Source organism: Rhipicephalus microplus, chromosome 5 (assembly GCF_043290135.1).
Source record: "Rhipicephalus microplus isolate Deutch F79 chromosome 5, USDA_Rmic, whole genome shotgun sequence".
NCBI classification, from domain to species: domain Eukaryota; kingdom Metazoa; phylum Arthropoda; class Arachnida; order Ixodida; family Ixodidae; genus Rhipicephalus; species Rhipicephalus microplus.
This window is the reverse complement of record NC_134704.1, coordinates 199911090-199925204: the sequence shown is the minus strand read 5'-3', so window position 1 is coordinate 199925204 and position 14115 is coordinate 199911090. Positions and strand designations below refer to the sequence as shown.

The following is a 14115-nucleotide window of genomic DNA, read 5'->3' as shown; positions in this document are numbered from 1 at the left end:
CAACCTGGCGATGTGTGAGTGTCAGTTTCAGCTCAGTTTGAACAGGATTTCTAAATGGGCTGACGAAAACGGGTTCCGACTGAATCCACAAAAAAGCATGTGCGTCTTATTCTCTAGAAGGAGCGGCAATCATTCCCAACCTGACATTTAACTACATGGCCAGCGAGTTTCTCTCAATTCTCAGGCCTAATTTTGGACACGAAGTTAACTTTCATACCGCATATAAAGTATCTAAATAACAAGTGCTTAAAAACAATGCACATTCTTAGTCTTATTACGCTCTACCTGGGGTATGACAAAAAGTGCGTGATCAATTTGTATATAAGCCTCATATGAACACGCCTCGATTACGGAGCCACAACCTATCAGTCTGCGACACCAACTGCCTTAAAGATGCTTGACCCTGTACATCGCTCAGGCATTCGTCTTTCCACGGGTGCTTTTCGCACTAGCCCCGTGGAAAGCCAGTACGTTGACTCGAACAAGTGGTCACTCCATCCGCAAAGATCCTACCAATCTTTTGTCTATTTCCACAAGATGAATGCGAACAAAGAACACCCTGTACACTCCACCATCAACGATTTGTCAAGTTCTGTTCTGTACAACAACCGCCCTACCATCAGACAGCCATACGCACTTCTTGTAAGGAGTCTAGCCGAAGAGATGGGCGTGCCGCTTCTTGAACACCGTTTGGCTGCTCCTGCTGCATATGTTCCTTCGTTCAGCGAACTGGGAGCGCTCCCAGTTCGCTGAACGAAGAAAATGAATTACCAACTGGCCCACATTTTGATCCTTTTGCATATGTTCCCCCTTGGCAGTGGCAACTCATAGATTGCGATATATACTTTGTAGAAGTTACCAAGCACGTGCCCTTTGCACATATCTGTACACACTTCCTAGAACTGCAGCAAAAATACTCATGCCCAGAATCCTGTACTGATGCCTCAAAAACTCGTACTTCTGTCTCCTACGCAGCAGTCAGTCCATGTTTTTCAGATGCTGGTATTCTGCATTCGAACACTAGCATTTACACAGCGGAAGCTTGTGCTATACTTGTGGCTGTTAAGTGCATCAAACAACTAAAATTACAAAGTGCAGTAATATACACAGATTCCCCGAGCGTGGTGAAAGCTCTCGAAACTCACAAAAGGCAAAAAAGACCCCATCATTGTCTCCCAATACTCGGTCCTGTGCACGGTGTACTCACTCAATACACATGTTGTAATCTGCTGGGTACCAGGGCATCCTGAGATACAAGTAAACATTTTGGCCCAGCTGCAACCGCTAACGAAACCACTGCCAGTACATCAATACCAATCCCTGCACTTGACCTGAAACTATACCTTAAAAGAAAACTCGATCATTGACAGCAATTACGGGACAGGCAAACACAGAATAAACTTCATCTTATAAAGCCACATCTAGGGAATTGGCCGCCAGTGTCGAGGTCACGCCGCACAGAAGTTACACTTACCCGACCTTTTGTCAGCTGGGGATCCTCCATTGTGTGAGAGATGTGGAGAGCCACTTACGGCTCTCCACATCCTTGTGCAGTGCAATGAGCTAGACTCTCTCAGAAAAAAGCACGTTTTACTTCCCTACCGACAGCAGCTGCCGCTGCATCCGGTCATGCTCCTCAGTAGGGATCCGCTTTCGAATCGCTGTTTACGTTTTTTAAGGGGGGCTCACCAGGCCCCATACAAAATTTCAGTCAGACCGTGGAAGTTGTTGGGTGTTCGCTGAGAAACATTTTGCCACAAAAATTTCTTGAATCGGTTCATTACGAGCTTTGAAAACTTTTTTTTTTTTGAAGCGGCACAAAATGAGAAGATGAGGCGAGCTCGAAACGCATGCCACTCTTCTACGTAGCCTTCGCAAGCCAAATCTTCCCCACCCTCTCCGGCATTCGACCAAGAGTTGACGTTCGCATGACGTGCCCGAACAAGCCCAACCCTCGTGCATGCGAGCAGGTTTTTTTTGTTGTTGTTGTTTTGAGGTCTACTGCCTGTTTCTGTGGGACGGTTTGGAAACGCTGGCTTAGAAGTGGTAGAATACATGAGCACAATGGGTGTGCCAACGCGTAGGAGCGTTCCACACCTATCGTCTGCTCGATGTGCTGACCACGGGGACACGAACGTGTGCGAAACGCCAGCACATTAGCCCCGCACCTCGTTGCAATTCACGGGGAAAAAAAATGAAAAAAAAGAATGCTCACATTCCTTTATTGTCCAGTTATTTATCTAGATTTTTATTATTCTTTTCAAGCAACAAATACATAAACTACACATGTCGTGTTAAATAATTTTCGCCATGTCACACGCCACTGTTGGCAACGTCAGAGCATAGTCTACGTAGCCAACATCACTGCATTGCCGTGTACGTAGTGCCATTCATATGCGCACGTTATGCCCTCATTCTCTGGGCGTGCGCCCGCAAAAAGGAGGGGCAGCAGCGTTCATCTTGAAATTTGACCCATTTCCACGGCGCGTAGCCTTGCAAATTTTGACAGACCTGATTATGAACAAATACATCTACACATTGCACTTGTCAGCTCAAAATCGTCAAACCTGGTGAATGGCCCATTAAACGACATACATAGCCTTAACCCCATATACCAAGCTGATCCATAGCACGACCTCACTACTGAGGTGGCTGCATCTTCACCATGGTTTTATTATCACGAAATTTCGCCTTTCCTTTTCACTGCACATATTTCATGTCACTGTCATGATTTTATTATTTCTATGGTTTTACCCGCGCTAGCGCGAAGAATTTTAACGCGCCTTTACAGCCACATACCATATCATTGTTCACATCTCCTGTCTACTGATATGGCGTTCTTTGGCCATCAATTGGCTCTTGCATTATTAATCACCACAAATCATCATCACCAATAAAATTTGTAAAAAAAAAAGACGCTTGTGTCCTTCCTTTTCTCTGTCTTCGTTTTTTGCGCTGTTTACCTCGACCAGCTATGAATCGTTACCAATTTCTCCAGTTTTCAATACTACTCAGATGCGATAGAATGGTTAAAGTTATTTTATTTGTTCTATCACAAAATGCTACGCGTTGATGCATCCGCATTCGTAAAACCTGCCATTAGCCGCTTTACTCGGTCTCTTCACGCAAAAAAGGTGGCCGAGCTGAAGTGCAGAACAAACACTTTTACGTACTCTTTCTTTCTTCGGACAATCGTCGAGTGGAACGCCTTATCTGTTCATGTGATAGAACGTTCCAACATTGATTCTTTTCTGCAGGTGATCAGAAATGAAGTTCTTTAATCGCCACTATGCTCGAAGCGTCATGTAAAGTCATGTACTCACTTGCATTCGCTTTCACTTTGCTGTGTTCGAATAAATGCTGAAACTTTCTTTTTCTTTTTTCCTTTTGACTTTTTGTGCTATGTAAGTACAATGCCAGTACCTGCAATGCTTTTGCTATGTAAATACTTAGTGTGAGTAATTTGTGCTATGCGAGTACTAACTGCTGTGCAATTGGTTCCATTTCATTGCTTTTGCATATTTTGCCAATGCCGTTGATTTGCAGAATAATAAGTCATGTATTTCTTTTTTGTTTGTGTAGTTCTATTCAATACTTCGAGCTTGTTCTGTGTTGTGTATTTATGCCCCGCTCCTGTCTAAGGCCTCCATATGAGGCCGACAGTATGTAATAAATAAATAAATAAATAAATAAATAAATAAATAAATAAATAAATAAATAAATAAATAAATAAATAAATAAATAAATAAATAAATAAATAAATAAATAACAGATCTTGTTTTATACAGCTAGCAATGCTTCACTGCATCAGATGTATCAATACGATTTTTGTCTGTGAAAAACTTTGAAGCACACTGTCATGTGAAAAACAATTCACATGTTTCACACTCTTTTCGACTCTTGGACTTTTTGCTGTGTGCCTTGCAAACTAAGCACAGCCTTGAGAGATTCTTTTTAATTCGTTCAACAGCTTGTGACGAGGAAAGTGAGCCCACTCGGCAGCTTGCAGGCACATCGGTGAGGCCGTGACGGGCAGGTTCTTGCTTGATGCCATGTATCGAAAAAGCCGGGAACGTGCACCCTTCGCCACTAAAGAACAGTGCACAACTATGCTCATTTAGCTGAGATCATATCCAGCTAACAATTAAATATTGTGCTGCCATCTATAAAACTTGATAAGGCAGATGCTTGGGCTAGTTGGTGATTGAGAATCAACATTATTGTATAGAGCAAGACTACGAGTAGTTATGCTGTAAATACTTGTAGTATTGCGCTGTGCAAATATGGTGAATTGTCCAAAACAAACATTCTATGAGCGGCCAGCGATTTGTTGGTCAAAGCGTTGTTGGTCTCGCCGCCACTGCCAGCGGATCGCCGAATGCGGAAGCCAATGGTTCAAGTGTTTTGCCAATTTCACATAACTTAAGGCTGGTCTCACAGTTAAGAGCTAAATCGCCTTGCAGTCACTGTGAAAGCATAGGCAGGCTGTTGCTCGATATGTCTACTATTGGCTTTGGCCTCAAGACATGCATGGTTTATTTTGCCGGACTGTTTTTTGTATCAGCACCTCTCTTGTAGAAGCAAACTTATTGGCGTGCTCTTGGTGTTTAGTGGCTAAAATGGTTTACCAGTTGTCCTGAGCTAGCTGTGTGAATGAGTGGAAATCATAAGTGGTACAGCTAGCAAATAGTGCGGCACATAATCAGAATTTATATTTGTGAAACGGCACTAGAAAATGAAAAGAAACCACTAAGGGCATACAAACACAAGCCCGAACTCTCGAGTGAAATTTTATTCTAATGCACAAGTTCATAAGTTCTGTGCATGCATTTCGACAGAATTTCAGTCAAGTGTTGGTGCTTGTGTTCATGAGTTCGGAATGATTTCATCTTATTTTCAGTACCGTTTCATTAGTATGCATCCGTACATCAACTCGCTCAGTTGGCAGCTGAGCGACATTTAATTGCAGTGCAGTATTGTCAGTGGTGCTTGTAGTATATCACATATTGGCTGGTCTTGCTTTTTGCAACTGGCTAGTTGTCTGCATGAGCTGTGTGTGCCTGATTTAAAGTCTGATTAATACTGCCTTCACATTCTTAATAATGTAGCATGCTCTCTGTTTGTCACGAGGGCAGATTTATGTGAGATGCAGTTTATTAGTTGTTGTTCTTCAAATTTGGTTGTGGTTGTGAGATCTATTTGTTTCATAGTTTCGGTTTAGTATAGCGAGGCACTGGCAATGTGTCGGATCTAACATATTGCTGTATTTACTCGACCACATGGCTAAATTAAGATGCACTTGTGAAGCTGTTGTTCAATGGCTGACCTGATCAGGGGGGCTGTGCCCAATTGGTGGGTGATGACTGTAGCTGTGAAATTTGAGCAAAAACAATCCAGAGGCAATCGTGTGCTTAACAGAGAGCTTTTCATTGTTTTATCATAGTGGTTATGATCACTAGAGGCCGGATTTTCAGGCACTAAAAAAGTGTATTTTAGGCACCAAAGACAGGCAGGTAAATCACCATTTTAGGCCTTCAAAATCATAAATATGGGCACATTGATTTTTACAAAAATTGAAATGATTTAAAACAATGGCGTCCGTGACTTGTGTCTATGACAAGAAGCAAAAAAAATGATATCGTTTAAGAAAGCACAAAGGCACCAACAGTTGAACATAAGCATGCATTTTGCCACACGATTCGCAGATTACGGTATTTTGTTTTATTGTCTAGCATTACGAGTCAAGTGTCTACCGTCCAATCAACACTATTCTGGGTCTCTTTGGTTTCGTCGTGACTGGAAAGGGCAGCACAGGAGCAGATAACCAGATTACTGATACCCCAGAAGGGAGTGATGCCAGGTCTAATCGCGTAGGGTCAACTTCTCGCCTGTCCATGAACACCTTAGAGGGCTTCTCACTGGTTTGGGCATTTCGAGCTGACAAGCGTAATGAATGCACTGGGCCCTCAGTATCATGCCTGTTAAGATTTGTGCCCCGCTACGATGGTCTAGTGGCTAAGGTACTCCGCTGCTGACCCGCAGGTCGCGGGATTGAATCCCGGTTGTGGGGGCTGCATTTCCGATGGAGGCGGAAATGTTGTAGGCCTGTGTGCTCAGATTTAGGTGCACGTTAAAGAACCCCAGGTGGTCCAAATTCATGATGCCCTCCACTACGGTGTCTCTCATAATCATATCGTGGTTTTGGGTCGTTTAACTCCACATATCAATCAATCAATCTGTTAAGATTTGCAACACTACATGTCACGGAAAAACTCTAAATTTCTACTGAATATCATTTGCTCTTCTTGCGGGCGTGTGCCCCAAGATAGATGGAGTGACGTTCATCAAGGAATGGTCCTGCTTTTACATTGCTCCTTTATGTTGACATTGGTGCTCTGACATCGCTCACCGTGCACTCTTCATCAAACACATCAGAACAATGTTAAATGCTAGCTATATCTAGAAAAACGAATGAAAAATGTCCCGTCTCATGATTGTATTTTGCATTTAGAACGGTACCTCATTAGAGAGTTGCATGTGACATTATTCTAGTTGGCGTGTGTACTTTGTGTGTTCTGTTCTGAAGCATGACTGAGGAGTACTATGGTTTGGGCTAGCTGCTTTATATCATTTTGAAAGGGAAGCGCAACGCGAATGAAAAAGACAGACAGCGCCCTTTGTTTCTATGTTTTTCTTTTCTCTGTGTCTTTGCACTGCCCTTTAAAACTGAGTATAATGAACGAAAGCTAAGAAAAATAAAACACGCAAATGGAATGTCAGCTTGTTATTATTTTTATTTTTGTTTTCAATGACCGTGAGATACTATACACTAATCGGCCCACTTTTCCCGTCCACCTCGGTGAACCAGTGGCTAGGGTGCTTCGCTGCTGACCCGAATGCCGCGGGTTCGATTTCGGCTGCGGCTTTCGCGTCTAGATGGAGGCTAAAAGGTATAGATGCCCGCGTACTTCGCGATGTTCAGTGCACGTTAAAGGGCACGAGATGGCCAAAATTTTCAGAGATATCCACTACGGCATCCTACATAATCAAATCGTGGTTTTTTCACGTAAAACCACATGTACTATTATTACTACTACAACTACTATATACTATGACTACTACTCCCCGATTTCGCTCGTGTTCGTCTTCTCGTCATTCCTGCATCGTGCCTTCCCCAACCCTGACAACGCTTAGCTTGTGAATCGTCTCTGACCGCAGTTTCAGCGGAGGGACGTCATGTATCGCGGTCACGATACATGATCCATGCCAGCCTTTCCTAATGTACGCACACTGACCGATTCATCACACAGAAGCGGGTAATACACAACAGAGAACACCGAAACGACACAACATCGATCACGTACGTGCACACATAGGCTAGGGCACGTCATACAAGTGTGACCTTGCTTATGCATGATGTTTTTGGTGCGTGTGCATTGTCTGATCCTTCAGCTCGGATACCGAAGAGAGCAGGGAAGGAATTAGGCTTGCGATGGCTACGTGGGGCAAGAGGCAAGGGATCCAAGCTTGCCTCTTCGCATCATGGCTTTGTGGCTCGTAGCAAACCAATTGGAAAAATCAACGTGGTAGAACTCCTTTCATTGTGCATGCAAAAACCTCTAGTGTCCAAGTACTACTTCTTATGTCACCTAAAGAGGGGTGCTTGAAGAAGTGAATTACAAACAAAACAAAAGGCGCGTGCACATCACAATTATTACCCAAAATCGCTGCGGCAGATGGGTTACAATGTCAATGAAAACATACCTTCATTGATACAGCACACTTGTTCTCTTTATAATCCATTTCATTCAGTCATGAATACAACAAAAAGTGAAATAATATAAATATTAGATCTGATACGACATTCTAAAATTTTAAACAATTACCGTTAGAAGACTCTTTAGGTAATTCATTTTCGAATGTCAGTTTGACCATTAAATCCTTGACATAGGAGCTTTAGCCACGGTTTACTTCGATGTGATGATAAATTCCCATACTAGCTCATTTTTCATATTGGTACAGCTGTCATTTTTTGAGTAGTGGCTTTGGGCAAACCTTGCAGGTGTGTTCTGTATTTCTTCGTGTTTTTCACTTACAGACATATACCAAGGAATCTCATACGGCACAAGCATATTCAGGCATAGGGTGAATGTATGCTAAATACACCATTGATTGTAAACGTGCCGGCACCTGTCTCAGACTTCGCTGTATATAGTATAACGATTTGGCGGTCTTGACCACCAGTGAATCAACATGAGAATTCGATGTCTGGCCCTCCGTGGTTTTTCATTCATTCTCCACCTACCCGGGGCTGCACAGAAAAACCTGCTGCTTCTTTCCCACCCCAACACCTAGGTTTTAAGGGCGGTTCTTCAGTTCTTTAAGGACACTGGACAGCTGTCTGTAGAAGACGGTCGCCATGTCCTCGCCCATAGACGCCACTCTTATTTCTTATCCCATCTTCAATTCTCTCTCCTCATTCCTCTGTAGACTTAGGGCTGCAGAGATGTCATTTTTTTTTGCACTTCTCATGCTCCTCCTCCAATAATTCGCAGCGTGTCAGCTCTGTGGCATAAGGTGGCCAGCGAGTGCCATTTTACTGCGGTTAGCGGTTTTTTTTTTTTTTTCGGGAGATGTTAGAAATATTGGACTTTGTTGAAGCTCATAGTGTTTGAAGATAGCAATATTGCCTTTTTCACATGAATAACGGTTTCAAATCATGCTCGAAAAGAAAATTTGGGCTTAAAAAGCGCTCATATAGACGCTGATTTGGAAAATGGGCATTCATAGGCACTTACAGGAACTTAGGCGGGAACACGATAAATAGGCATTAATAGGCACTATAAAAAAACTATAAAAGCCCTTCTTAACCTTTAATTTGCGCTCGTATATCAAAATGGCACGATAGGAATGCAAGGAACAAAGCAGGCATTTTCCTATAATCCGGTCTCTAATGATCACGTGTGTTGCACCACTACGGCTGACCTGTTTGATAATGCTCGGTTTACCCTGTGTGTTGCAGTTGACTGTCAAGAGTTTCGACAAGGAGTGCAAGCACTGGCACAGTATCTTGGAGTCACTCAGCATCCAGATCACATAGTTACGCTACAAGTAGGTCGTTCCTCTAGTAACATTCTTGCACTTGAACCCTTTGAGCAACTTCAAGCTGTGCCAAGTGCACAAAACTAGGCGGAAACACTGATGCTACTATATCCTTATACTGTTCTGCATCAAAGCTGCGCCAAACATGGCGTTTTCATATTTTGAAAACTAAACTACTATTTATTGAGGTCGAAAACGCCCCAGCATCTTCACGTGCACACACCATGCTACCGTAGCTGTGAATATGCGTAGACTAAGGAAAACATGCACGTCTGTGCAGTGCTGGTCGGATTATCTTTCTTTTATACCATGAACTGCTTATATAACACAAGTCGCCAAATTAAGGGGAGACGCTCCTCGAAAAAGTTTTTTTTTTATTTCTAATAATAGAGACTTGAAAAGTTTGTTATTAGTATAGTTTTTCATGCAGATTTCAAATATGCAATCATTTTTTGTGTAGCTGCTATAATTATTGAGTTATGCCATAAACAATAGCAAAAAGTTACATTTTTTGCGGGCACTCTTTTATGTACTAAACTTTCAGTAAAAGCACTGTGTCTGATCTTATTTGACTCTTGGTAGATTGAAAAGTGCAAATATCTATATAGATATGTCACAGAAATATTGGAACCAAGAAAAAAAAATTGTATTGAATGACTTATTATTTTCAATCTCCCTTGAAACAATAAGCTAGTACTTTCACAACTAATGCTGGTAGGCATTGCAATTTAGAGTAGATATTTGCATTCTGCATGTGTTGAAGAATATGTGTGCCAAGTTTTGTTACTATACAATGAATATAAGTTTCTAAAAGGCTGCCCGGAAAACGTGAAACTGTCAGAAAAAATGAAAATGAGAAAAACAAGTTTGAAAGTTCGCAAAGTTGGCATTTATTAGGAAATCATTCTTTTTGCATCAAATTGGGGCACAATGAAAAGTACCTTGCCTTGAATGCACTGCAAGTGTCTAGAAGTCCCCTGCACCATAGCTTGGTCCTTCACGGCTCTTGCGGTCAGTGTCCTCAACACGAGCTCTCTTCGCTGTGTTGCGACGGTGTGCCCTCGCTTCTGCAGTTCGCTTCAGGTTCATCTTCCTGATGCGCATGACGTCACAGTGGTCACCATGTGTGGCCAGATCTTGTGAGGGGAGAATTCCAATGCCTTCGAGCACTTCTTCAAAGCCCCTGTGGCCTTTGTTGTACCAGAGTAAAGCAAGAGCGGTGGCTGTCTCCACAGTTGTTCTGGAGGCGAACTTTGTTTTTGGACTTAACAGCCATATCTTGCTGTTCAGCGATTCGGCTGCATTCTGTGTCTTGCCATGAAGGCACCGAATAAGGAGTTTCTCCTCTGTAAGGCGCTTGTAGATAGGCATAATTGCCAATCCTTGAGCCTTCGTCAACAGTGGGGTGTGGCGTGGTGCAGGCTCCCCCAGTGCTTCCGCACGCTTGTGCTTGCACCACGAATTTGGTCCCGCGGGGCAAAAGTTGTGGCTACTGGCACCATCACTGGAGCAGCAATGAAAATACGATGCCCATATGGCAGTGTACATATTTCGGACACTGTCCTTGTTGCTCGTGATGGCGATCTTGTAATATGTTTGTAGTTTTATTATTGTCGCATCTTTCAGTTTTTCGCCTCGTGGCAGTGGCGTTGCCAATTTCCGTAGGGCAGTTCCCAAGCGCTTTGCAACGTGGTTCGTGCACTCTTTTTTGTCAATGGGGGTGTCACAGTATACGTTTGCCTCGCAGACTGCAGTGTAGGCCTTGCTGTCATCATCACTTAGGAAGCTGGTGAATCGCAGTGGAGTTTCATAAGACAAGGTCCTCTGCCATATATTGACAGCTGCCGCAGGTTCCATTGCATGGGATGAGCAGTCAGTGTTTTTTTGGCAAACTGGAAGATGAAAAGCTCGCCATATCTCTTCATCCTCCCCAAGGTCCCTGTGTATACTGCAAGCATGGCAGTAGTTCGAAAGAACTTCAAAATCGAGGCAGAGCCCCGTGTCCAGGGACACGACTGTGCCCACTCCATTGTGGCTTTTATGACCTCTTTTCTGCCAGGTGCCATCAAACATGACTGGCACATCTCCGCCGCCGACTGCGTCCTTCGTGATGTTTCGTGCCTGGTGCAAGTTTTTGCTCACTGCCGTCATCGCCGCACCATGGAGCTTCTTGCAAATGCCGTTGAATGTCTTGTGATGCATAGGGCTCGGAAGACCGAGAATCGCACAAAATCGTGAAAGTTGGTCGTGGCCTGCGCCTATAGCGCGTGCTGCCAGAACTGCCTTCACGTTTACAGCAAAGCTGTCACGCGAGCTGCCGCTGTCAAAACGAGCGCTCGTTCCTTGGTCCCCGGCCGAAGCAGTACGTCTCGACGTGTGCGTGAACGAAAGTGCAGATTCAGAACAATCAGAATTTTGACAGCACAGTTCGAGGAATGCCGAAAGTCCTTTGCACTTTCCAGCTGCCTCTCGCACGCCGAGCTTCCGTTCGCGGTAGGTTGGGCATTGCGCACCCGCCACAAGTGCCATCAGCGCATCGATTTCGCAAAGCAGCATGTTCGCAGTAGCAGCATCTACCGGTCTACGTTCACTCTCGAAGAATCGAATCTTCCTTTGGGATGCACTGACGAATTCCACGGCAGCGGCTATTTCACAACCACTGTCGCAGGGTTCGGTGACGGTGTTAGGCCTATCCGAAGTCGGAGCGTCGGGGCGTTGGTCGGGGACGACATCGTCGTTCGCTGTCACTTTGCGAAGCGTCCGACGCCATTTCCCTCGATACTTGTGGCGAGTTCTGAACTTTCGATTATCTGAACTGCACTTCTTCGGGCTTGCCATGACGCAAAAATGCAGAAAAACGCATAAAAACTCGATCGCGACGTCCGAGGCTTCGCTCTTTTGCCGGAGAGATAGGAGGGGGAGGAGCGTGGAGCGCACCGCCGTCCAATGGCGGCCTCGCGCTGTGTGCCGCATTATTGAAAACGCGTGACGTACGCGTTGTTTTTCTCGTTTTTTGTTTATTCTGCGTGAAGGCACGAGACTGGCTACTAGTGGATTATGAAGGATACGGCCTTCGCAGCATGCGTGCACGATTGCAAATGGCGGCCAACGCGTCGTTTTCGCGACAGGACGACACGAACTTCGCCGTTTTTCGCGACTTTCGCGCATTTCTCGCGTCAACGCTGCCCACTTGGAAGCATTTTTTGATAATTTCTCGTGCGAATTTCAGCTTGATATTTTCAGAAGTAATAGATTATAGTCCAAGGATGCCAATACAGCCGGAAAAAAAAAAAGCGAAAATTTTCCGGAAAACCACGACTTTTCGACCCGCGTCTCCCCTTAAAGCATATACACCATGTAACTTGCAGTGACGCTCCCGCTGCGCCAATTGCCCCAAATTGCGCCCAAGTGCCCTTGCTGCTACATCCTGTTATATTTCCTTAAAATTTAGGGTGTCTGCACCCAACCTGCACCAAAAGGTGTATGCTGACTTTCAGAAACAAAACAGATCAAGTTTTCCCATTGAAAGCAAAATCTCAGTGCACTTGCATACAACGCTATTCGAGCTGAGCAAAGAAAGGGAGATAAAGAGCTTTATTGAAGTGAGAATATTTTGTAACAGAGGGATGGTGGTAAGGCCGTGTCTTTCCGCCACCTCCTTTGCTCGTTGTGTGGCCCGGAGGTGTATCTAGAAGCTCGAAATAGACGAGACAAACTGTGCCTAACATCGTTATCTTGCACGACACAGTGAATGGCCTGATTTTTTGGACTTTTTAGAGACCGCAAAATCGTCCATAATATCGGAATCAAAAAAACTAATTGATGATTTTTTTTATTCTGCTCAAGTGGTCAAATCGTGGCAGCCACGTCTGAAATAGCTTCAGTGCCTCCCAGTACACTTACTAGATATTTTGCCGCACATCTAGGCTCTCATGGATGGATTACCATTACTGGTGACATGCACCGATTAATGATAATCATGACATGCGTGTCATGTAAAACATGACTACATGCTAAGCTTATAGCGTGCTCATGGTTATTTCGCTAGCTTCACATATACCAAATTTAGTATCATGTGACGTGAATGGGCAATGAAGGTGAATGGCATGTGCAAAGATGATAACCATGACATAGAAGTCGTTTACTTGTAATTACATTACGTTACTATGTAATGCCAACACCCGCAACCAAAGCAGCCAGAAAAAGACTGAAACATTCTCATTGAAAAAGGTTTACGCTCGTAACGTTCTGCTGATTTTAAAGTCACATATCAACCTTCCTGATTTGTTGCATACCATCAATTCCCATTCTATGGGGGATCTGCCAATTTTTTCGAAATCCTCGAATCTAAGTCCATCCTGGAGTTTAATACACAGAAATTTGGAAAAAATTATCGGCCTAGATTTGATTAAATACGGTATTAGAAGAAATTGTATGGTCAATGTGAAAAAAGAAATGGGGATGAGAAGATAACTTGCCACCGGTAGGGACAGAACCTTTGAATAGCACAGCCGATGCTCTACCACTTAGCTACAGTGATGGTCATTCCTCCGTCCACATCATAAAGGACATATGTGCATTTAGACATGAGAGCATCAGTCAGCGCCACCCATTGCCATTACGGCTAGTGTGGAACACTATTTTTACCTGTTGGTGTCACATAGCCCATGGCACCGCATGCTGTGTGATGCCAACAGGCAAAAAGTGTGTTCCACACTTAACTTTTCTTATACTTTCCTTGGCTTTCTTGTCTGTTAGTGTTGTCGTTATTATAATGTCTAACAAGAGAAAAGAGCTTTTAAAATTCATTTTCTTTCATTCACCAAGTGCAGTGAAGTGCCCCGCCACGGTGGTCTAGTGGCTAAGGTACTCGGCTGCTGACCCGCAGGTCGCGGGATCAAATCCCGGCTGTGGCGGCTGCATTTCCGATGGAGGCGGAAATGTTGTAGGCCCGTGTACTCAGATTTGGGGGCACGTTAAAGAACCCCAGGTGGTCGAAATTTCCGGAGCCCT

At 44.0% G+C, this 14115-nt stretch overlaps 1 protein-coding gene across 4 annotated transcripts in view; it reads left to right on the top strand.

Moving 5' to 3' along the window:
- LOC119173570 (RNA transcription, translation and transport factor protein) overlaps positions 1-14115 on the top strand; it is a 115063-nt gene that overhangs the window by 82196 nt on the left and 18752 nt on the right. For all 4 annotated transcript variants that reach the window (XM_075896372.1, XM_075896371.1, XM_037424373.2 and 1 more), the window contains one exon: positions 9023-9111. In XM_075896372.1, the coding sequence (XP_075752487.1) occupies positions 9023-9111 (89 nt within the window). The remainder of the gene's footprint in view (positions 1-9022; positions 9112-14115) is intronic.